The sequence below is a fragment of the Microcaecilia unicolor genome, chromosome 13 (assembly GCF_901765095.1).
Source record: "Microcaecilia unicolor chromosome 13, aMicUni1.1, whole genome shotgun sequence".
In the NCBI taxonomy this organism is placed as follows: domain Eukaryota; kingdom Metazoa; phylum Chordata; class Amphibia; order Gymnophiona; family Siphonopidae; genus Microcaecilia; species Microcaecilia unicolor.
Window position 1 is genome coordinate 101,601,449 of NC_044043.1, and position 24,765 is coordinate 101,626,213.

At 42.5% G+C, this 24,765-nt stretch overlaps 1 protein-coding gene across 1 annotated transcript in view; it reads left to right on the forward strand.

Annotated features, from left to right (window-relative positions):
- Positions 1-24,765, forward strand: part of IFFO2 (intermediate filament family orphan 2) — a 72,724-nt gene that overhangs the window by 29,673 nt on the left and 18,286 nt on the right. The window contains 3 exon segments of the mRNA XM_030222407.1: positions 14,857-14,917; positions 16,389-16,484; positions 21,424-21,564. Of these exon segments, the coding sequence (XP_030078267.1) occupies positions 14,857-14,917; positions 16,389-16,484; positions 21,424-21,564 (298 nt within the window).

Consider the following 24,765-nt stretch of genomic DNA (forward strand, 5'->3'; position numbering starts at 1 on the left):
GTGAAAATTCACCTGTTAATGTCCTATCAGATTAACTTTTTTCCTGAAAGATGTGTTCTGTAATGCTAGACAATCACCAAAATTCCAATATTTTTTCTTTAAATGAAAGTGGAATAGTATAAAATGAATTGTGAAAAGGGTAGAAAAAAAATAGATTCACAGTAGGCAGATTATGCCGTAGTTTAAAACTGGGGATTGTGCTTTTAACTTTCTAAATGTCTAATTTATTTTTTCCGTCTGTGCACCATTTCATTTAGCCTACAGTCTTTATTTCTGGGCATATCTGGTCTCCCAATCATAGGACATGGGATGAGTGGACCAGTGTGTCTACTGGGTTCAGCATTTTGTTTTTCCTAAGTCCTGGAATCTTTCTGTCCATTTCACACCCCCACTAAATTGATGTGCATGAAGAAAACCATATTAAGCTGTACATGGCTTAGAATGGCACATTACTTAATGCTTCAGTGCTGAACACTAACAAGTCTAGGCAGTTTTCTAACCAGTGAGTTTCCTTTTAAACAGTATTAAGTAATCTATTTTTTTTCTTTTTCCCTGCCCCCAATTATAAAAGCATGCTTGGTTTTTTTTAATTAAAACATCTGTAGCCGTATGATTTTTCACTATTGGGGCAAATTTCCTTTCATATGTAATTTTTCTCTGCTTCAGCTGAATGAGCATAGGCTCTACCATTTTTAGAGAACTTGAGGCTTTTACTTTCTCTAGATAAACTGTTCTAAGCTTAGTGCAGTGGTAACTTCCAGTTGTATCAATGGTTTATGCTGATCGAAGTAACACATCCTTATTCTTAGTACACTTAGGCAGAGATGCTCAAAGGTTGCCGTGCTTGCAGTGTTTCATTTAGAATGGTTTTAGCCAGCCTAAAAGAGGTGGTTGTGCAGCTGATGCACACAGGCTTTCGCCCACTACTTTATAGTGCACAACAGTAACCAAAAGTCCCATGCTAATGAGCTCACTAGTATTGCCTCTCTGCCCAGGATTTCTGCTTGAGCATGAAAGCAAGGACACGGGCACAAGTTTGTGCTGCTGTATCTGTCAGGCACCTCCAGTGACTGCTGGAGAGAAGACCAGAGTTCTGGCGGCTGTTTTTTTTTTTTTTTTTTGCATCTTCCTAAAGATCAGGCACTGGCTAAGCATTGCTATGGGTCTGGTAGAGGCGGCCACTGATTCTCTGCTTCTGGAGAGCAAAAGTCTTATTCCTACTGTTTGGAAGGGGGAAAGGGAACTGGGACTTGACATACCGCCTTTCTGAGGTTTTTGCAACTACGTTCAAATTGGTTTACATATATTCAGGTACTTATTTTGTACCAGGGGCAATGGAGGGTTAAGTGACTTACCCAGAGTCACAAGGAGCTGCAGTGGGAATTGAACCCAGTTCCCCAGGATCAAAGTCCACTGCACTAACCACTAGGCTACTCCTCCATTCATTCCACCAATAAGAGCCAACCTCATCAGTGATGTCACAATGGCTTGATTGCCCGATACTTGGCTCACTTCTGATATTGTGATGTCATAAGGGAAATGGGACTTGATATACCACCTTTCTGGGGGTTTTGCAACTACATTCAAAGCAGTTTACATATATTCAGGTACTTATTTGCACCTGGGACAATGGAGGGTTAAGTGACTTGCCCAGAGTTACAAGGAGCTGCAGTGGGAATCAAAGTCAGTTCCCCAGGATCAAAAGTCCGCTGCACTAACCACTAGGCTACTCCTCCACTCCAGGGAGGTTGTTTAACAGGAGACGAGCCCACAGCTATTAAGTGCATCGGTCCTACCCCTCCCTGTTCACTGGACAGGTACACAAGAGCTGTGCCATTACTGACCAATGCTCAACACTATCTAACTTCCAATAGTGATAAATCTTCCAACTCCAGAAATGAAGGGGTGTTTTTTCATTTTCCATTGTGTTCTATAGAAATTGAATGGAAATTAAAAATCAGCTATTGCCAAGACTAAAGATCCTTGGGTTGGGGGAACCCTGGAGATGGAGATTCCAATTTGATGACCCACTGATCTGAGAGGCCCTCCTCCCCCTTAGTCCTGAGACCCCTCATTCACCTTATAGGCCCTTTAACTTTTGTTATAGTGCTGTTTTTACTTCAGGGTCTTCATATGTTTTACATCAGAAATGAAATGAAAAATAAGCATGTTTAAAAAAAACAAAAACATAAAAATCTTAAGGTTCAGCCTATTCAGTGTGGGGCTGTACTACAGCTTCTGTAAAAGATAAACTTAGGATGAAATTTCAGGTCAAACTGCATTGACACCAGATTGTGGTGATTACGAGCAACAAGACTCACTAAGGAGTGATTGAGAAGACTGATCTACTGAGAAGGGTAATAGATGATTGAAGTAGGTAAGTGGTAACATGACAGCAGGTAGACTGCCAACATCAATTCATGTTTAACCAGCAATGAATGTAGTATAAACGTATTCCTTATTTCTGCTGTTTTCAGGACATGGACCAAATAAGTCCACCCAGCATTGTCCTTGCATTCCAACTGCTGGAGTTGCCATCAAAGCCCGTTCTAATCTGTCCATATCTGGAACACAATTCATAGAGGTCTGCCCAGCACTTCCCTTAGTTCCTTACAGCCAGTTGCGGTGTAAGCACCACTCTATCAAGATTCATGCAGTCATTTTCATTTATATTTTCCTCTGCATCTTATACATCGACCATCCTCTTCATTAAACTCCTAAGTCTACCACCCTGCAACCTCAATTCATGTCCTCTAGTTTTACCATTTCCCTGTCTTTGGGAAAGATTGGTCTGAGTGTGCTTGTGTTGCTGGCTCTTACTTACTAGAAAGCTGCATCAGTATCTCTCCAGCTGTTTCTGGCAGCACCCAGAAGTGAATGATAAGGAAATAGCTTGTCAGTTTCTCTTAGGTGTTCCCTACACACCTGTCTGTGCTAAGCCTCTTGATGTAATGTACCTGAGCCAAGGGTGGGGCAAGTACATAGAATGTACATGCACTGGAAAAATGCAAGTCCAGTGCCAAATTCAGCTTATTGATTGGGTGTGAACCCCAAAAGTAATTTGTTTTGTAGTCACTGGTTACATTTTTGCTCTCCACTTCCTTGTAGCACTTAAGAGCTCATGACAGCTTAAGCTGTCTTGAACTGTGAATGCAGGAGCACACCAGAATATCACTGCTAGCCCGAGTTCAACTTACTGTCCAATGTCTTCATGCAGATGCCAAGTCCTGCACAGTAACATTTCAAATACCAATTTCCCTTGTTCTGTTTTGTAGCTATTAACATACCAAGCAACTTGACAATTCAATAAACAGTGGAGGTGGAGGAAGCCTGCAGTTGACAAAAATTGCTTACTCTAAAAGATGCCACCTGCCTCTAACATGGCTACCATTTTTTTAAAGCTTTTATCAAGGAAGTATGCCTTCGAGAACAAGCAGGCATGATGTTCTCACATGTGGGTGATGTTATCCACAGAGCCAGGTGTAGCTATATTGCTCTGTCACTTTCAGACTCTTAGCCACTTGAGTGCAGGACCAGCAGTCTAACATTTTCTACAGATCAGTGAGGTTGGATTTCTAATGTCTCCTCAACATGTCACTTTCCCATTTTGGTGCCTTCTCTTTTTCTTTTTGTTAATTTCTCTCATCTTTACCTTTTTCAGCCTTTGAGGCCTCTGAGCCCTCTTTTGGCATTTGCCTGCTCCATATCTACCTCTGCTGCTGGATTCTGCTCCCCCTCAACATCTGGAACATTTCATGCTCTGAGGGTCACTCTTTTGGAGGAGGTGGGGTGTTCTCACAGTTTAAATATTGCTGTGCTAAGGACCATTGATACTGAGTGAGTGTAATAGAATTGTATTTTAACTAGCAATCTGTTCCTTGTACAGTAGTCAGGACCATATCATCCGGAAGCTTGGTGTTTTGGGTAAGATATATTAAACCCTTAGAATGATTTGGGTGGAGAGTGGTGTGATCCAGAGGCAGTAACTGGATTTAGTTTTGCATGTGCTCTTAAAGCTGATCTTTGGAATTCAGCAGTGTCTCTCCTAGAAGAGCGAGGTTGATATTATGCAGGCTGCTACTGCATTTTAATTTGAACTGGGCAAGTTGTCAAGAGGATGTTTGCCGCAGATTGGAACCTGTGGCCTAAAAACCTGGTTCTTTAAACAAGCGTTCAGGAACTCTGATAATGGATGATGGTCGTATATTCTCCCTTCTTTATTGTGGTATTGTAAGCTGCCTTGATGTCCAGCAAACGGCATAGCAAATATGGATTAAACATTATGTAACACTTGGCAGGTTGATTTAACTTAATCTGCTCTGCAAAAAGCATCCTAGTGAATTTTATTGTAACTTGCCCTTGCTCACTGTACTATAAACCTTCTCCCAGGCTCAGTTTTCACTGCTCTGAATTCTTGATGGCTTGGCCAGAAACGCATCATGAAAGCTGATTTTGAGCCAAGAAGTAACCAAATCAGCAGGGTAGCAGCTGACTGCTGAACATCTTAAATTAGAAATGAGGAATGGTTCTGTCCCAGAATGTACATGGCAGGTCGTTTCCTGTGAATGCCTTCTGGTGCAAGTCATTCCTGGATTCAGTTCTTCCTTATGAAAGAACTAATAGGCAGCTTTACTGCAGACCCCACTCCGTCCGTGTTTAAGGACATACTGAAAACTTAACCTCCGTATGGTTAATTCAAAAATCCCCCAAATGTTAGAAACTGACATAACCTAGTAGGTGATGGCAGAAAGACCAGCTGGTCTAGCCAATCAGTGTGAGATGCCTTTTGCTATGGAGAAATACTTCCCAGTCAGACTTGAGTACTGCAGAACTAAACTTTTTTTTTCTTCCTCACATTGAAATTATGAAACTCGTTTCTCCCTCCATTTGCTTTGAACCAGTATTGAAGAAATTTATATCCCTTCTTAAAACATTTTGGTTTGGCATTTGACCAGTCTGTGGGCAGCATAGTAATTTAGAAATACTTTAGATACTTTGATTTGGTTGGTTTTTCCTTTTAGTTTTGTGACTCTGTTCTGGTGAGCATGGAAATCTGTCCTATTAACAATCTGCATTCTTTTCTTCCTTTAAATATTTTTATTTTTGTTGTACACTGCTTTGATCTGCACATCAGTTAAGCGGCATATCAAAAATGAATAAAACACAAAGGACTGAGGGGAGCTATGATAGAGGTCTATAAAATAATGAGTGGAGTTGAACGGGTAGATGTGAAGCGTCTGATTACGCTTTCCAAAAATACTAGGACTAGGGAGCATGCGATGAAGCTACAATGTAGTTAATTTAAAACGAATCGGAGAAACGTTTTCTTCACTCAACATGTATTTAAACTCTGGAATTCGTTGCCAGAAAATGTGGTAAAGGTGGTTAGCTTAGCAGAGTTTTAAAAAGGTTTGGACGGCTTCCTAACAGAAAAGTCCATAGACCATTATTAAATGGACTTGGGGAAAATCCACTATTTCTGGGATAAGCAGTATAAAATGTTTTGTACTTTTTTGGGATCTTGCCAGGTATTTGTGACCTGGATTGGCCACTATTGGAAACAGGATGCTGGGCTTGATGGACCTTTGGTCTTTCCCAGTATGGCAATACTTACGTACTTATGACTTAGGGTACAAGTCATGGACTTGATGTACCTCCTTTCTGTGACAACCAAAGCAGTTTGCATATTCTATGCAGGTCCTTTTTCTGTTTGTCCCTACTGGACTCATCTGTTTTGTACCTGGTGAGAATGCAATCAGACTAGGTTACACTCTACAATCAGCACATCCCTTTAGATTGCCCACTGAGGGCTAGATGCACTAAAAAAATTGTTAGAGCCCTTCCCTTACCGATTTCCTTAGCGAATCGGTAAGGAACGGGCATGCATGAAGGAAAGGGAATGCAAATGAGCTGCTCATTGTAGCTCACTTGCATTCTGTATTCCATCAGTAAACAATCGGCCGGTTGAGCATGCGCAGAGCAGCCAAGCACGCCTCCCTGTGCCTCCCGAAAGGAAGACGCCGTGCCGCTCACCTCCACAGCATGCTGCAAGAAGGCTCCGATCCTAAGGAGAGTGCAGTTGAGGACGCCCATCGAAAAAGATGTCCTTTTTGGCCATCATCCCCCCCCCCCCCCCCCGTCACTAATAAACACGTCCTTTTTGACGTGCTTCACTCAGCTGAGAGACCTGGAAGTCTCTGAGCCAATCACAACGCGTTTAGATAATAGCTGATCAAGATCACATCAAAGAAAGGAGCACAAGAGTCAATATGCAGATCTGTTTAGATGCTGGAACTACTAGGAACTTCAAAGTCTCATCTCTGCCATCCCAGCATTTTAAGTTTATAGGAGTCCTGCTAGACTTGATTCAGGCCAAGAGATTCCTCCCATTCCAAAGAAATAGATTCCTACCTCTGTAACCCAGGAGGTTCAACAGACTCAGCAGGTATCTCAGCAAATGTTGATTGCTAGGGCCATGTGCCCTTCAAGTGCATGTCACACCGATGAACCTCGTCTTGTCTTCCCAGTGGTATCGAGCCACAGGTAACTTTCAAGGCATCATCAGTCTGATACCTCAAGAATTCTCTTGGTGGCTAATCAGCAATTTTGAACAAGATAGTTTTATTTATTATTTATTGCATTTGTATCCCACATTATCCCACCTCTTTGCAGGCTCAATGTGGGCTTACAATATATCATGGGTAGTGGAAATGAGAGGAGAATTGACATTTAGTGTTACAGAAGTGTTTTGGGTTGCATGGTAATGGAAATCATGGTAGTGATATAATATAAGGCATTCTTAACGTTACTAGATATGTGTGGGGATTTCACATGTTTTGGTCTTTGTGGTATATCTTGTTGAAGAGATGGTCAGTTCATAGGTCGCTTTTAGGTTACGTGGCAATGCGTTCCAGAATTGCGTGCTCATATAGGAAAAGGTTGATGCGTGCATTAGTTTATATTTTAGGCCTTTGCAGTTGGGAAAATGAAGATTAAGGAATGTGCAAGATGATCTTTTAGCATTTCTGGGTGGTAGGTCTATCAGGTCAGACATGTAGGCTGGGGCCTCGCCGTGGATGATTTTATGTACTAGGGTGCATACTTTGAACGTGATGCGTTCTTTGAGTAGTAACCAGTGTAGCTTCTCTCGTAGGGGCTTTGCACTTCCGTATTTTGGTTTTCCAAATATGAGTCTGGCTGCTGTGTTCTGGGCTGTCTGGAGTTTTTTGAGTATTTGCTCTTTGCAGCCAGCGTAGAGTGAGTTGCAGTAGTCTAGGTGACTGAGTACTAATGATTGTACCAAATTCCAGAAAACGGTTCTTGGGAAGTATGGTTTTATTCTTTTTAATTTCTACATTGAGTGGAACATCTTTTTGGTTGTGATTCTCAAGTCTTTTGCCGGTCAAATGGTGACTCCAAGTATTTTCTGGGTTTCCGAAATTGGTAGATTTAGTTTTGGGGTGTTGATGGTGGTAAATTTGCTCGTGTTGTGTTGGGAGGTGAGTATTAGGCATTGGGTTTTTTTCTGCATTGAGTTTTAACTGAAAGGCATCTGCCCAGGAGTGCATGATATGTAGACTTTGGTTGATTTCATTGGAAATTTCTTTTAGGTCTTGTTTGAATGGGATGTAGATCGTTACATCATCAGCGTAAATGTATGGGTTGAGGTTTTGCTTCACTTTCAGGTGGGGTGCTTTACATGGATGACCCTACACCCAGAGTCCATGGTCTGCTCAGTAGAGGTAACATCAAATCAACCTCCATCTAAGAGCTATTTGGAATGTGCTGAAGGCTTTCATAGATTGCTTCCTAAGAATTAGAGTTGCTAATCAATCAGGATGTGGCGATGGGGATGATTCCTGAGCAATCGACAACCCACCACGGCACCAACCCCGTAGCAGGAAGAACTCTGCTTGGGAGATAAAACCTCCTCCGTCCCAAGGAATAAGTTTTGTAACAGCAGAAGTCTTAGAGGGAGCTGAGAGGATCCCCTTTGAAGGCATTCAGGCTGGGATGTGTTAACTACATAAGACTGAAAACTTGGAAAACGTCTGTGGGGGAAAACGCTCTGTCCACTTTACCCAAAGTGCATACTAAAATATCTGTATGAGAAATGTTTAGGAAATATTTGAAACTTTGCAGATACCAGAATCTACTCTTCCCTCAGTCATCAATGCTTTCTATATTCCATCTAAGGTGAAGCTAACTCCGTCAGGAGTGTTTGCTGGCTCTTTGGCACCGGAATCTATTACAAAAGTGAAAGATGTGAGGCTTGACTACATTTCCAGAAACGTCTATTGAACAAGCCATTCCATGTACTTTAATTTCATTATCTTTGGACAGATCATGACCAGATTTTTCCTAAAGATATTCTTTTGTGGTTTAATAGTTTGTATTTTTTTGGACGTGGCTCGACCAAAAGACGGCAGCTTTTGTAAATGCACCCTAGGGTGTCGCAAATAGGCTACTTTTTTTCTTGAAGTATCCCTGGAAATGTCATTAAACACAGATACAAAGTGTGGCGAAACAGTGGGTTTCTGAGCCTATGAACTTTGTTGATATATTTTTCTCCTGGTTTGCTAATATTTGGCCAGCAGATAACGATTTCCCCTCTTCCCCCCCCCCCCTCCCCAACGCTTAAAAGCTGTACCAGAAGTGACAGTTTTTTCTTTTTCCTGCCTAACTGTGAGGTAATTTTGTCAGTCTCAGTTTGGAAATAGAAGGGAAAGACCTCTCTGCTGAGACCGTGTTCATTATATTCTGTAACTGGTGAGCGGCCATATTTCCTGTAGTGATAGTTACCTGTTATTTTGTGCTGTTTTTTCCATCTGTTTGTTTTCTAGTTCACTGTTCAATATTTTAATGAAAATAATCATAATTTTTCGCTCTGATTCTCTGGACTGACCAAGAATCCTGGTGGTTTGGGTCTATGGGTGCTTTCTGGGAACTGTAGGACCACTGGGAGTGTGGCCTCCAGTAACCTAGAAATCAACTGGGAATAATTTGAAAGCAGGAGATTCGCCCAGAGGTGGTTGGGACCCAGTTGGTGGGAGGAGGGTGCTAGTGTAGAGCACAAGGTGGCAGGTGCTGGGGACAGACCCTCCAGGTGGCTGTAGGGTTAGCCCCAGTGGGTGACTAAGCATTTAGTGACACTTATCCATCTTAACTATCTGCATTCTTATTAAGGTACCATTAGGATCATCCACGTCCCTGTTTCACACACCCTTTTCCAACTAGGCTGTCTAGATAAGAGACCTAACTTAGTTCTTTTCCTGTTTGAGGACTTATTGAGTAGCAGATTATTAATGGTGGTGTAGGAAGGTGTTTGGTTTTTCCTGATTCTCAACTTTTATAAAAATCTAGATCTGGAAATAAATTTGGGCGGTTATTTCCTATGCTAGATTCCGTGTTGCCACCAGGAAAAGGATCTAAGTGTCATTGAGGGCAATATTAATCTTCTGCTCAGTATGTGGTGGCAACCAAAAACAAAATTCTAGGAAGAATTAGAAAATAGAGAATAAAACAATCTCTAGCTTCTTGATGTACAATATTTCAGATGCAGGTACAATTCTGGTGCTGTATCTCAGATATAGCAGATGTAGAAATGTTAATGGGTCACAAAATGATTAAGGGGATGGAAGACTTTTTATAAAAGCTTATACAGAACAGGTGAGGTGGAAGCTCTATAAAATCTTGTGGAATGTCTTTTGAAAAGTACAATGATAAGCCATAAGTTACAAATATATTTAAAACATTTCTTGGTGCGTAATTAAGCTTTGGAATTTGTTGCCAGAGGATGTGGTAATGTATTTGGATTTAAGGTTTGGACAAGTACCAGGAGAAGTCCATGAACAGTTTTGAAGTACTGCTTGGCCTTCCAATAAGCTGCGAGGATTTTTTTTTTTTTTTTTTTTTTTTGGGGGGGGGGGGGGGGGGGCGGGGTCCTGCTTGTATGTGTGGCCCACATTAGTCACTGCCAAAAATGGCATACTGGACTGAATGGACCTTTTTTCTGATCCACTATGGTAGTTCTGTTGTCAGGAAGGGTAGGAAGAGGTTTGTTCGTTAATGTCTGGGAAGGTTTCCGTATTTGGAAAAGGACGGATTGATGTCTACAACTGTGATTGATCTCTGCTCTCACTGCATGAATGCAACCAGCCTTATGAAACATCTCTCCTAGTAACAACTTACTGAGCAGTGATCTGTTGGGAGGGGCAGGTTTCATCAACTTAATGCAGTCTCTGGCTTTGATTCAGAAGTTGGTACTAATCAAAATTCGGCTTCTGATTTTGCAGTAGCAGTAATTGTGTAGCAAGACTACATATTAATCTTCCAGGCTCGCCCCACCCCCACGCGAAATCTGTCACCATTAGCCCTGAGCCCTCTACTTCCTTTCCCTTCTCAGCCTGTCTCCCACCAATTGGTCTCTGTCCTTCCAGCTAGTACCCATCATTAGAGGCTTTTGCTCTCCCCTTACCTACTGAGGCTGCACTTCTGTTCTTAGACCATGCAGGTGATGCTGGTTCCATCTTCAGTGGCTGCCTCTGATCACACTCCTTCATGAGCATTTCTGCCTTTGGTGCTTAGCTGCCTCTTCTCCTTCCTTCCCCCCCCCCCCCCCCAAAAAAAAAAAATGCAGAGCTGCTGTTAGTGCCTGTAGAGCAGTTTGGCTTATAGCAGCTTGAAGGAAAAATTACTTCTTACCTGATAATTATTTCCTTTGGTTGCAAGAGACCAATCAAGAGATTTGTGCGTTATGCCCGTTTACCAGAAGGTGGCGATAGAATGAAGTGCTTTGTCAAAAAGGATCCTATGCATCAGCAGCTTTCCCCCTCACTATTCATGATTAGAAAGCAGTAAGAAACCAAAAGAGAGAATCTCCTGCCTCTAATAACCACACTCAAAGCATAAGCAACCTGAAACAAGCGCGACAATGGGTGAAGGTGCACAGCACCAATCTGAGACACGGATTGTAGACTATACAACCAACTCTAGCAACACCATCACTACTGGAGCTTTTTTTTTGTTGTTCTGCGCTCAGTATCTGCAAACCATCATCCAAAGTCCTGCATGCAGAAGTCCAAGGACCCAGCAGGCCAAAACACAACTACGGAGGGCAGGCCTCTGGGTTGGTCTCTTGGGACTAAAGGAAAGAATTATTGGGTAACTAATTTTTTCTTCCATTACATCTCAGAGATCAATCCAGAGACTTTTGGGCCATAACAAAGCAGTCCTCAAGTAGAGCGGGATACAGGGCCCCCAACTGCCAGGGTCAAAACACTGAAGGCTGCGTCCCCCTGGCAAAGACATCCAATTGGTAATGTCTCAGGAATGTGTGCACCAAAGACAGTCTCGGATCTGCAGATGTCATCAATAGAATTAGCCTGGGTTTCTGCAAAGGAAGTAGCCTGTTCCCTGGTGGAATGGGCCTAGACACCTAAAGGAATGACTCAAGTGGGCAAATGTGGAATCTCGTCCATAGAGCCCAGGACCTGCATGTAGTCCCATACCTGAGGGGCAGGTAGCTAGAGCAACTTGGATACCATAATTTTCTGCCACCGTGCCCCTGGAAGAAGCACTCTTCCTGTCTGGATGTCAAATGACCCTGTGATACTTGAAGAACTGAGAGAGTCAGATGGCTCTTGGAAAAGGTTGACACCCAACCAAGCAATTGAAGCAGACTGACCACCTGCCTGTCACCTGGACACTTCTGCAGGGACGATGCTCTGATTAGTCACTCATTCATACAGGGATGAACCCAAATTCCCTCACAAATACTGGGCTAAGATTTCTCAACAGTGATGTCAGCCTGATATTATAGGAAGTGTTTGGTTGCATTTGCTGCTAAAGATGGTGCAACCTGCTAAGTTTGAGGCAATTACTTTTTTCCCCCTTGAGTGATGAGGGCATTGGATAACTTTGTTCCATAATTGAAGGAATAATTAAACTGTTTACTTGGTTCCCTTTAATTACATCTGGCATTGACATGGTAGTATGTCTGTCTGTCAATTTTAGTGCTCTTAAATGTGTATTTTTGATACTGTTTCATGGTATCCTATTAGGTTTCAATTTGCTGATTTCAAGTTTACCTCCTTTATTGTATTTGTTGTACTTGGTCATTTTACTATTGTTATGCTGTTAACAAACTTTAAAACTTGTTTGTTAAACTGTACCTGCTGTACACCACCTTTGGTGATTCACTTCATAAAGGCGGTTAATAAATCCCAATAAATTTAAATAAAATAAGGGAAATCCGGAGGGTGAGCAACTTTCTCACATCACTGTACTATACATGTTTCAGACATATGCTGTTCACCTCCCCTTCACTTTCAAAGAACTCCACAAGGAGCTTTTGAAAATTGACTTGCAGCCTGTAGTTTCAAAATTGCCCCGAGTGCATTTGGCAAATTGACAGGCCAAAAAATTGCATCTTTCATATTTTTCTTGGGACAATTTCCATGCCTCTGCTCTGCACCAGGGTAATCTTAGCTGCATGTGGGGTCACAGTGCTCTATGAAGTGCCTGTTGCTGAAGCCGCAAGTAGATTTTGTGTCTACTAGAAGCTAGTGCTCCTCTCTTTCATAAACATTTGTGAATGAAGCAGTATCTACGTTCCCATTTTTAATTATCATTCTTCTGTGAATACCAGCCAGAAGCAGTTGGAATAATTCAGTGTTTTCCACATCTGTCTACATCAGTATCAGTCTTGTAAGTGCACTGAAGTCATGTCACCTGCCTTCCATCTTTTTCTGTCTTCTTTACTTTATTCAGCACTCATATGTGCTACTGCTGTTTGTGTTTTGTGAATACCTTTTCCCTTTTTATTTTTGCAGTCACCTATCTGGAGAACCATATTGGTTTTCTTTCTTCTTTAAAGAGGTGCCCTATTTGACTCCTTTCATTTTAACCCACTGTCCTTCCCCTCAAGTACATCTCCATTGTGTCAAAGTCTGTGTGAAATTTAGGACTTTGTGACTGGACTGCACCTTAGTTCTTAGATCAAGACATCACCTGCTCCCCATTTGTGAGTATGAATCCATCAGTGGCTGTTCCCTAGTTGAAGCCAGATAGCTTTTAATTTTGTATTCTCTAGAAATCTGGGACTATTGACAACTTGGATGACTATCTTGCTCTTTATGTAAGGTCACCAACTTTGTTTTACTTCAAGTGCTCAGTGGGTAGGAAAGGGGGGGTCCTTTAAATTCCCATTCTGAGCTGTGACCTAGTGCATTACAAAGATTGGTGTTCACGTATCGCCTGCTGTAAGGAAATGAGACTGTTTAAGCAAAGACTGAAAGGGAAAGTTTGACATCAGTAAGTGGGTTTGTGATTTGTTCAATAGTATAAGTAGTTCATATACCCTTCAGCGGCTGCTTAGCTTTTTCTTGGTAGTCCGCTCGTGCATTTGGGTTAAGTAAACGTGCTGTCCGATTGGGATATTGTTGGGGGGGTGTAGAAATATATGCTGTCCCTTGCTCTCAGTGAAATACAGGCCAATGGCTCAGGTTAAGAACTAGGCCTGTAAAAATCAAAGATCTCTGACACAAAATACATTTCACTGCAGCAAAAGCTGAAGTGACTTCCCAGAAAGCTAACAGGGGTGGGGGAATCTGCTCTGTAAACTATAAGGGAACTGGCACGTGCGAGAAGTCATGAGCGAAGATGTTTTGGCTAATGGAAGATAGCAGTAGGTCAGGTGCAAGTAGGATGAGAACATCCAAAAGGGGGGCTAGAGGAAGGCTTGGGAACATGTGAAGTCATTCTTATCAACTGATAAGGGCCAAAGAGTTCTGGTGAGAAAGCTAGGGTCCATTGGGATGAATAGAGCCAGAAGAGTATAAAAAGGGCAGTCTGAAGGGTATCAGGGCAGAAGGCTGAAGAGAGAGGACAGACTGCACCTGCTGTGTGAAGCGTTGTCCTAATTGCCTGTACTACTTTGGGTGAGATGTTTTAATAAAGACTACATTATTATATCCACTTAATCCTGGGTGTCTTACTGATCACGTAGCTTGTTAGTTCTCAGACTGCGTAAAGCAGTCATGAGCGAATACACGGTCAGAGTATTTAAGTATTTTATGGGAATATGCAATCCTTTTCAGGGTAGTAGAAATCCCATTACTTCCACTGCCCAAACCGCTCTGACAGACCCAATTATAATCGGGGGGGGGGGGGGGGGGGGTTGCTGTAGTAGATTCTTTTGAATTCTGGGTAGGGAGGGGTTATGAGAAAATTATTGCAAAATCTGAGGTATTCTTACTGGGTCATATTTTTTGTGAGAATTATTTACACTTGCTCAATAATTAACTGTATCTTTGAACCATGTTCCAGTCTTCACCTTGTGTGGTAGTTAAACTATTAGTAATATGGATCAGTAGAACAGAACTAGTAAGTTACATTGCTGTATTAAGTGATGTGGCTCACGTCTTCTTTCTAAGCAGATCGTTGTGGCTTCCACCATTGTGAATTAGTTAAGTTTGAGGCCTAGGTAACTGCATAGCATGAACTGCTGAACCTCAGGGATATTAGTCTTTTCAAAAAGGCCAGAAGAGTGTAGAAATACAGGGAAAATCGATTTGGGGAGCAGCAATAATATCTATTCGCTGCCTGTCGTACTCTTTAACAAGTGGGAGGGGGAAGACTATCACAAGGTTGAGTTTTGACCATTTTTAATAGTTAACCCTTTTTGGTTTTCACTCTGGTTTTGTGGTTTAATTCTGTATATTGCCCCCACCTGAATATCGAGTGCATTTTATGTCTTAGGTTAACTTCAACCATTTGGTTAAGTGTGAACTTGGCAACTTTAATTGGGGTTTTTGGTTGGACATTCTGTAACCTTTGTGCAAATGGCTTTTCCAGATGGGAAGAGGAGCTTGGGAAGAGAAGCAAGTTTGAATCCATGGTGGAAACGCTGCAGGAGGTATGAACAGAAGTTAACCTGTCTTTGCTTAATGTTTCACAAGCCCTTCTTAAATTGAAATATTTTGGTGGCTGATCACTTTCCCCTTAGGTTCAGAATACTAATCACATTTGTAGTTTAATAGCTTGTATCTAGTAGTGACTCATCTCATTTGAAATTACTCTGAAGTTGTATTGCATTATGATATGCCATTTCTTGAAGTTCAGAATCCTGTTACATTTTCTCCAGATAAGGGCTTATTTCCTGGTGCCGTTTGCCCTGCTGCACTCTGAAGAATCCCCATGGTGAGGAGGAGCACTGAGTAGGAGAGGAATGTGTCCGAACAAGGCAGAAAAAATTTAACAAACCTTCAAATCATTCATACATTTTGTGGGAGTGTTTTATCCAGGCCTGTGCTAACCTACATGGAGCAGCTCTGGTTACAACCCTAGCAAGAAGTGTACCAGGAGTTTGAATGTCCTCGCTAGCTTTGATGCATTAGTTGTGAGTAGAATAAGACAAATATTCAGAGCCCTGTTCTTTGGAGGGAGAGGGCCTTGTATGCCCACCCTATGCAACTGTCCAGAGCTCAGTGGTGATTTGATGTGCTAGGAAGTGGTACAAGCAGCACTGCTGGTCCCTCCTCTACCACTGTGGCATAAGAAAAGCAAAGGGAAGGGGTGGAGAAACGAGGTAGGAAATCAGCAAAAGCTCAGAGTATATTGCTGAATCAAAGGTAAATAAGGAGAGTAAGTTGACTTTTGCTCCATATTAATATTAGTAGGTGATAGGTGAAAAAGGAAGACATAATGGACTGTGGTAAGCATTTGAGCTATTGGAGTCCAGGGGATATATCACACCGATCTGGAACCTGATGGAGCTCATACAAAATGGCAGAGATGCACAGGGACTTCTGGACGTCACACTGTTTTTAATACGTGTTAGACTGTATCTTGCAGCACTAACAAATGCATATCTCTACAGAACCCTGAACGAGCTAAACTCCAGTAATGACACCATAGTTCAGCCTTTCACTTGAAAACAGGAAGGTTTCAACAAATTGCAGAAGATCAGATGTAGAAAAGAATAGATGTAGTGTGTGAAGGATTACTAGAGTAAGTGTCTCAACTAGAGAGCTACAAGCTTTGTAGGCGGTCTTGTTTTACAGGTGGAGGATCTTTCAAGCAAGATAGATGAGTTGCTTGATGTGGCCATCTGGATTTCAGTATAGTTCCACACAGAAGACTGGCTAGCAAGCTTGTCTTGGGACTAGAAAGGAAACCCAAGTTCACCTAGTGTGTACATTTGGCTGCATCTGTGTTTTTCCTCCTTTTCCCACCACTCAGGGTCATTTGTGTCCATCCCATGCATACTTTGCTTTTCTCTGACCACTAAGTCTGCTTCAGGCGTCTACCAGAGCTTTATTAAAGGGGTTTTAAAAATTGAACTTTACAGTGATTCAAAAAAATTTTTTTTTCCTTCCCTGGCTTAGGAGGCACAAGAAGCTGATGCTGTACAGGATGAGCTGAATGAGACCATAAAAAGACTGAAAGCAGAGTTGGTTGTGTTTAAAGGCCTTATGAGTGATGTAAGTACTTAGGGGGGGGGGAGGAGAAATGCATCCCTCCTCTCCCAGTCATGCCCGTGAAATGTATGTTCTCTGAACTAATCCATTCATACCAAGCTTTTGGTAAGCCATGCTTTGTAATGCTGCTGCATTGAAAAGCACCTGTGTGAAAATGCATCAAAACTGCTTTTTTCCTTTGCTTGTTCAGAAGCCTGTTCAAAACAAATGTTGCTGCTTATAATCAAACCACTGCATCCCTGCTAAAATTCAGTCCCTGCACCACAGAATGCATCTGAACTCAAGACTGGTAATTCCTTCCCATACTATGAAAGCTTTAATTTTGGTTTTATATCCCTTAAACGTGCAGCTGAAAGGATTATGATTTTTTTGTGTGTGTGTGTGTATGTATACCAGATGGTAGATTGCAGTACTTTTGTAGGATCTATGCAGGATTTTGTCACAACACAAGATAGTGTGCACTGAAACAGTTGTACATCCAAAATATGAATGTGTGAAGTTTTAGGGATTCCTTATCGTACTAGACCAGCCCTGATGTATGGGTTATATCCCCTTACCAGCAGATGGCGGTAGAACTTTTCCAATGATATTGCCATAAGAGGTGCAGCCAGAAACCTTTCAGTATTTCTCTGTCTCCAGTAGATAGTGCAGGTGGCCCAGTGCAGCAGGAATTCTGTTTTTGGTGGGCTAAACTCCCCAGGCCTTACACTAGATTTTGGATGAGGTCTAGCAGCCAATCTCTTGGTTGAGGTAGAGAAATAGTCTCCTAGTTGAGTCTCAACCGATGGGTCTTAGAGCTAAGCTGCTTCAGGGCCTAGTGGCCTAACTGTAGAGGTGCTTGGCATGGTGAAAGTTTTTATTCTTGGGCCTGTATCCCAAATAAAATTCTGTAGCAGGTGGGGTGCAGGATGAAGCAAAACTAGCTTGCCCTGCTGAGTCTAGGCCAATGGCAGACCGCTTTAGGCACTTCCGTGAGACAACTGTTCATCTCCAGGGGCAGGGAAGGTTTGCATGGTTCTCTGCTTGTAGTGTAGTGCCAACCATCTGGCTACCAATGTGAAGCTTGCCACATGTATCTGAATTCAAGCAAGCTTGGGGCAAGTACATAGGATCTCAGAGGAAGGGGGATAGTAGATGGCATGGATGAGCAGACTGGATAGGACATATGGTCTTTATCTGCCTTCATTTTTCTGTTTCTAAGAGTACCACATCAGGCTTGTTTTGCCCAGTATGTGATGGGAGTGTTGCCATATCTCTGGTCTTTCCTGAGTTGCAGCAACTCCCCCCCCCCCCCCCCCCCTCAAAGCTAGGTACAGACACTGGCAGTTGGGCAGCAGCAGAGGCTATTTTAGCCTTAGATCATGTTTTTGACTCAGTCTGAGGGGAAAGCTTCTTCCACCAGTGAGCTTGGATGGGAGGGGGAGGCTGCTCCTCCTCCTCCATTTGATGTAAACTTTTTGTGGAGATGGGGGCTGTCAGCTTGAGTGCCTTAAATAGGCACTGTAGTCTCCAGGCAGGGGTCCAGGTTGACAATGGCTGTCCAAGCAGCAGGGTCTGAGTCTCAAGGGGCCCTGGGACCCTTTCAAAGTTTCCTTGTTCTGGGGGGGGGGGGGTGGGACAGAGGTGCCTGGTCCTTCAAACATTCCCCCTTCCTCCTTTGTAGAGGACTCCCTGGAGGGAATGTCAAGTATGTTCATGACAAAGGACCTCCAAGGAACTCTTCCTTGGAATTGGGTGAGGTTATGCTAACAGACTTGTTATTTTATTAAATGATTTCTTGTCTTTGATCAAGTTCTAGCTGCTTTATATTCCCTAGGTAGTTTGCTTCGGAGGGGATTTTGGAGGCCCTGAAAGACTCTTAAGGCTTCCCCCTCCATACACCCCTTTCTCACTTGCTGAATGAGAAGACCCAGACCTGGTCCTTACAGGCATTAGACTGAGCAAGCTCTTGCCACTTTCCAGGCAAGGTTTGGACAGATTGTTCAAAGTTCTAGGGTAGATGCTGTATCAGAAGTCAGCAAGGACTGCTACTCCTGTGGAGGGCAGTACAGCTCTCATGAATGCCCATGACAGTAAGATCAAGTTGCTCCTTAAATCTCTTCCCCTATTTGACATTATCTGTGGCAAGCAATCTATGGTTGTGGCCCATGCAGATCTCTACTGGGTCCAGAAACTTCCTCCTCCTCTTGGCCCTTCTGGAGTCAAGGTGGCTTTTGTTGTGTTTGTCATATGACTTCATCCAACTTCCCCACTCGCTAGCTTCTGGCGTTGTGGCTCAGGAATTGGTCAGTAGATATTGCTTGTTAAGCCACACCTTAGCAAACTTTTCTTTGGAGATGATCTAGAGAAGATTAAGAACCCGAGGGAGGCCAGGCCTCAGCTTCTCCCAGAGAATAAGGGTTGAGGCTCTAGGCTAGTTTTGTTGTAGACCTTCCTTTCATACTTCAGTAGGCCAGCCCTTTAGGAGGGTTAGAACGCAGGGAGGGTCAGGGTTCAATTCCACCAGTTCTCCTGCTACTCCTTCGAGTTCACTCTAAAATGTTCTTAATAGCAGCAGCTTCAATAGCAGCAACTTCAACCAAAGATTTTTGAGCTTCTACTGCCTTGCCAAGATTTTTTTTTTTTTTTTCTTAAATAATTTATAATTTTTCAAGGGTCACTTGCAAACAGTAATACAGAGATGACTGCACATTAATACAAGATAAGAAGAAAACAATCCCAACTAGATATATGGATTATATACAATCTTTCTCTTTCTTAGACCACAAAGTGAAGAAAAATAGGGAGAGTGAGATAAGACAAGGAGATCAATTAAACAGTAAACAGAAAAAAAGAAAACATGGTATTAACCTGATTATCCCCAGATATTACTCATCTAATTCATTATTCCACATTGATCATCTGGTTGGCTTCTTCGAGACCAAATACGGTGTATAGTCAATTCATTTCAGTGAGAACATACATATTGTCCAGATTTTAGTTAGAAATAATACATCTGATTACATTCTCTCTCTTTTAAAAACCAGAAATTATTTAACAATACATATTCTTAAGTCTCTAATTCAAATCCCACTGATTAAAGCAATCCCAGTTTTCACAGGCTTCACCCCTTTCGAAGTAATAATTAAGGAAATATTTCTGAGGAAAACTTTAGGAGTCATACCTGGAACTCTGGGAAAAACAATACTCAACATTAATCATCCACAATAAACACCCACCTTATCATTCAAAGTTTCTGGTCCATTATCATTTTCAGGATCATAACCACTTCTAGCTTGTGTAGAACTTCATTTATTACATCAATTTTTCACTCTCAAAGGGTTCAGTCAAATTGTCCATGTAACTCTCCAATAAGACTATATCTGAAACAAAAGTTATTTACTACCGCCGGAGGAAACTTGCAAAGCTGCAGCAGGCATCTTCATACATTCACATTTTGTTTAGAAAGACTTCAGATGCAAAAATAGGTTTGGCTATTTGGACTTCCAGAATATTTGGAGATAAATCCATCTCCATCCCTTCTAGGTTAATTTTAATGTGTTTTTCAGTCTGCCTTTTAAAAAGCTAAATACAGAAGGCAGCCTGTAGCTAGGAAGTGCCATCTGTAAACATGCTGTACCAAATATTCATATTTAGCTAAATAGTAATTTAAATTCAGGGCTCTACTGTGCTAAATCCTACTGAAATACTTGATCTCTGATTTCACGTTGCTGCTTTTGTTTGTTAAAGTTCAATGCCCGTTATTTGTATTCTTATTTGGCCGAAGAGTAAAATATGCTATTCGGTACAGCTCTGATCTGTGAGGACTTGCTACCCTGCTTGTCCTTGGGCTCAAGATAAGTCCTCACATAGCCACCCATTTCTCCAAGGAGTTGTCTTCAGCTCCTATCTATATTAAGTGAAGGAATACCTGCTCAGCAGTAGAAAATGTGCATGCACATTGACTTCTCAAAAGCTTGCAGAGAAGAGATATATGTGGAAGCTCCTTGCACCAGGGTCCATCCAATTAGCCCATCTGTGAAGATTATATCCTACTGTCCATAAACAATTGAGAACTTCCGTCTCGGGGAAAGCAGAGTTTACCTGGAACAGGTGTCCTTTCACACCAGGATATCAGACCTCAAATTTATCTGCCTAGTAATTTTATATAGGGGCTCATTTTCAAAGCACTTAGCCTTACAAAATTCCATAGGTTGTGATGTAACTTTGTAAGTCTAAGTGCTTTGAAAATACGCCTCATAGCCTTGTGCAGTGACACATGCATTATACATTACTCTAGAAAGCTCAGCATTTGTGGAAATATCCTGCTGTCGTCAGAAGAGGTAAGCAGTATTACTTTATAGGGTAATTTTCAAAAGCTTACACTGGTACACTATGAAAAGGTCTCAGCTGGGTGTATTAGCCCAAAAAAAACTCATATGCTGTTCACTTATTCTGCATGAGTGATACGGTGCCTTTCTACTAGCGAAGTGTGTGTTGGTATACAAATGGATTTTTGCACTGATTTTGGAATCCCTGTTCCAATTAGGTTTAAAGCATCAGTTCTCAACCTAGTCCTTGGCTGATGTGTCCTGTACAGGTTTTCAGGGATACTCACAATGAATATGCATGAGAAATTAGCATGCAGTACTTCCGTTGTATGTAATTCTATCGTGCATATTCATTGTGGGTATCATGAAAACCTGACTAGCTGGGTGTGTCCTGAGGACTAGGTTAACGACCCTTGGCTTAAACGATCAGACCACTTGTTTTTCATGATTGTACAAAGCAGAAGAGTTGTTGCCAGTCAGTATCCTGTGTATCCTAAGGTTCTAATCCTCTAACGCTTACCTGAAGCTGTGAGTGGAATAAAGGTAATAGTATTAGACAATGTTCAGAAGTTATAAGGGATCTTTGAGCTTTATAACAGATAATCCAATACTGTCCCCAACCCCTCCTGCAGCCAATGACAGATCTCGACACAAAGATCCAAGAAAAAGCTATGAAGGTGGATATGGATATCTGCAGGCGAATCGATATCACAGCCAAGCTGTGTGATCTGGCACAGCAGCGCAACTCTGAAGATGTTTCCAAGATATTCCAGGTGACTAGGTTTGGTCTGTGTTCTCATGTAGTATAGTTTAACACAAGCAAGTGTGAGGGACAGAAGTCAGCTTCGTCCAGCTAGTTCAAATTTATCATTAGCTTTCAAAATTTCTGCTAGCCTTTGGCATTCCATAGTTTGTTTATATTTATAACACACATTCTGTACAAAAAAACATTCATAATCCAATAAGAACAAAAATAACAGAAAACAAATCAGTCAATAATAAATGTCCATACAGCCCCTTAACCAAAGGTCCGGGGGGGGGGGGGGGAAGCTTTAAGCAATTTCCTGAATTGTTCAGTTTACATGTGGTTAGTGAGGTCAATGAAGTGGGGAAACAATTTTCCATTACATAGCTTCCCACTATTCCAGAACCAATAGATGGAGATAGAGAACTGAAAACTGATCTGAGACATCTCTTGGCATCCAGTCCAGCTCCTTAATGTTTTCTATCTCCGCAAGTGGATGGACACACTTCAGCCTCTGGTTCCGAGTGATTTGCTCCTTGTCCAGTTGATCAGCTGGTCCTCAAATGAGTTTTGCAGGTGGCTTCAGTGCAGAGTCATATCTGGAGGTCTTCAGATCCCTGTCTGTGGTGTCCCACGAATACTTCTTCCCTCCCGTCACTGCTGTCCTTTTCCAGCTCAACCACCTTTATAAAAAAAAACAAACAAAAAAAAGAGAGGTTTGCTGGAAAGCATAAGACAGAGTTTCAGTTCTGAACCTTCTCATCTGTGGTAAGATTTGTGGAGATTAAGCTGGGGGGGGGGGGGGGGGGCGGTGGGAGGGAAAGCAGTTGGCAGTGGTAAGTCCAACTAAAGTTTCTCCGGCACCGCTTGAAGGGCTGCAAGTTCTATTTGATGCGGGAGGAAATCCTTACTCTTTATATTGCTCATACACCAGGCCTATTTACTGAAGCAGGGACAGAGTTGCTTCAAGGTGCTTCAGTTTCTCACTTACTGCCCTCTGGCTCCTGAGAAACTCATTTAGATCTCAGGAGCAGGAGAATGAGGCTTTGCTTCTCCCTGCTTATCTGATTTGTCCTATCGGTCTATTCAGAGGAGCCATTCTTGAAGGAATCCTTATAGGAGGGAGAGCTCCCTACCTGAGGAGGAGGAGGATGATAATATACTGAGGTGTGTTTTATAAAGAGGAAATCTGTACTCTTCTGAGGCACTGGCTGTTCTTTCCAGTTAGGAGCTTTCTGCTTCAGTATCAGGAGTGCCACCTTGGTCAATGATGAAGGGGCTTTAGAGGTCCTAAGGCCTTCCTGATACAGCCAGACCTTCAGACCTATTACAGCAATGACTACGATCACCTTGCTGGTGGAAGGGGGCATTACCCTAAAAGACAAAATAGGAAGCTAGAATGCTCGCTGTGAAAAAAAGCCTTTTGAAGTGGCCTCTGGGCCTTCAAACAACATTGTGCAGCAGTCAGCAAAACAAGAAGGGCACCATAACACCTAGCTGGAAGTGGCATTGACCTGTTGTACTTGGTGGATGCTGTTTGACATGTTAGGGGTTATGGCCCATGGTATGTCTTTGTCACTGCAACTCTGGTTGCGGCATGGGCAGGCAGATGCAGTGTCAGTCACATCTAGTTAAACTGCCCTTTGGGGCAAGAGAGGCTATTTGAAGAAGATCTTGGTAACTTTATGAAAGAATAGGGGGAAACTAAGACACAGCAGTTGCCGTAGGATAAGCTGAAAGCCTCTGGTCATCTGTCTTCAGGGAGCTCTTGATCACGAGACTGCAGAAGGTACCAGCCTGGTCGTCAGCAACATGGTCAGAAGTCCTGCTTTCAGGCATGCCAGTCTCCTTTTGTTCAGTCAGTAAGCCTCAGTCTGCTAGAGCACCCAGTGCCTCCAGAGCTTCACAATTATTCCTCTTCACTCTTCTCTTCCTCTGGTGGGAGGAGTGGGCCAAAATCATGTCAGACCAGTAGGTTCTGGCTATTCTTACAGAAGATTACAAGTTGGAGTGCTCCCACCCAGTCACTCTTATTCAGGTCTCCTTGTTGAAAGGGAACCAAGGCGGTTGAGGTTTAGGCCACCGTAGATTCTTTGGTGCTCCGGGCCATTGTTTAGTTCCAGGCTGGGCAGGGACAAGGCAGATACTTCATTGCCCAAAGAAGGAAGGCAGCTTTTGTCAGGTCTTATATCTCAAAGGTCTAAACCGCTGCCTCTGTATGTCCTGCTTTCATAGCAATCCTAGCCTCAGTTCGAGTGGGAGAATTTCTCACCACTCAGTCTCAAGGAGGCATAGTTGCATGTACCAGTATGGCCGCCCCCCCCCACATAAGAACATAGGAATAGCCATACTGGGTCAGACCAAAGGGCCATCTAGCTCAAAATCCTGTTTTAACAGTGGCCAATCCAGATCACAAGTACCTGGCAGAAACCCAAGTAGTAGCAACATTTCATGCTACTAATCCTGGGACAAGCAGTGCCTTCCCCCATGTCCATCTCAATAACAAACTATGGACTTTTCCTCCAGGAATATGTCCAAACTTTTTTTTTTTTTTTTTTAAAGCCCAGACAGCTAACTGCTGTCACCACGTCATCCAGCAGTGAGTTCCAGAGTTTGTTTATTCTTTGAGTGAAAAATGTCCTCCTATTTGTGTTAAAATATTTCCTTGTAATTTCATTGAGTCTCTTGAAAGAGTAAAAAATAGATTTGCTTTTACCCATTCTACACAACTCGGGATTTTATAGACTACTACTACTACTTAACATTTCTAGAGCGCTACTAGGGTTACGCAGCGCTGTACAATTTAACAAAGAGAGACAGTCCCTGCTCAAAGAGCTTACAATCTAATAGACAAGTGAACGGTCGGTCCGATAGGGGCAGTCAAATTGGGTCAAATTGCAAGCTAAAGAGACCTAACCTCTTAAGCCTTTCCATACAGGAGGAGTTCCATCCCCTTTATCATTTTGGTTGCTCTTCTTTGAACCTTTTCCCGCTATATCTTTTTTAATATATGGTGACAGAATTGATCACAATACTCAAGGTGAGGTCACACCTCAGGTTGCTGTTTTGCAGTGCTGGGCCATCAATTTCTATTCTGGGCTTTGCCCTTCGATCTCTCCACGTCTCCAAGAACATTTTACAAAGGTTGTGGTGGTGACTTCCTTCTGCGCCAGGGAATTGGAGCTGATTTGTGCTTCCTAGCTGGATAGCATGGTGCCAGTTGTGTGCT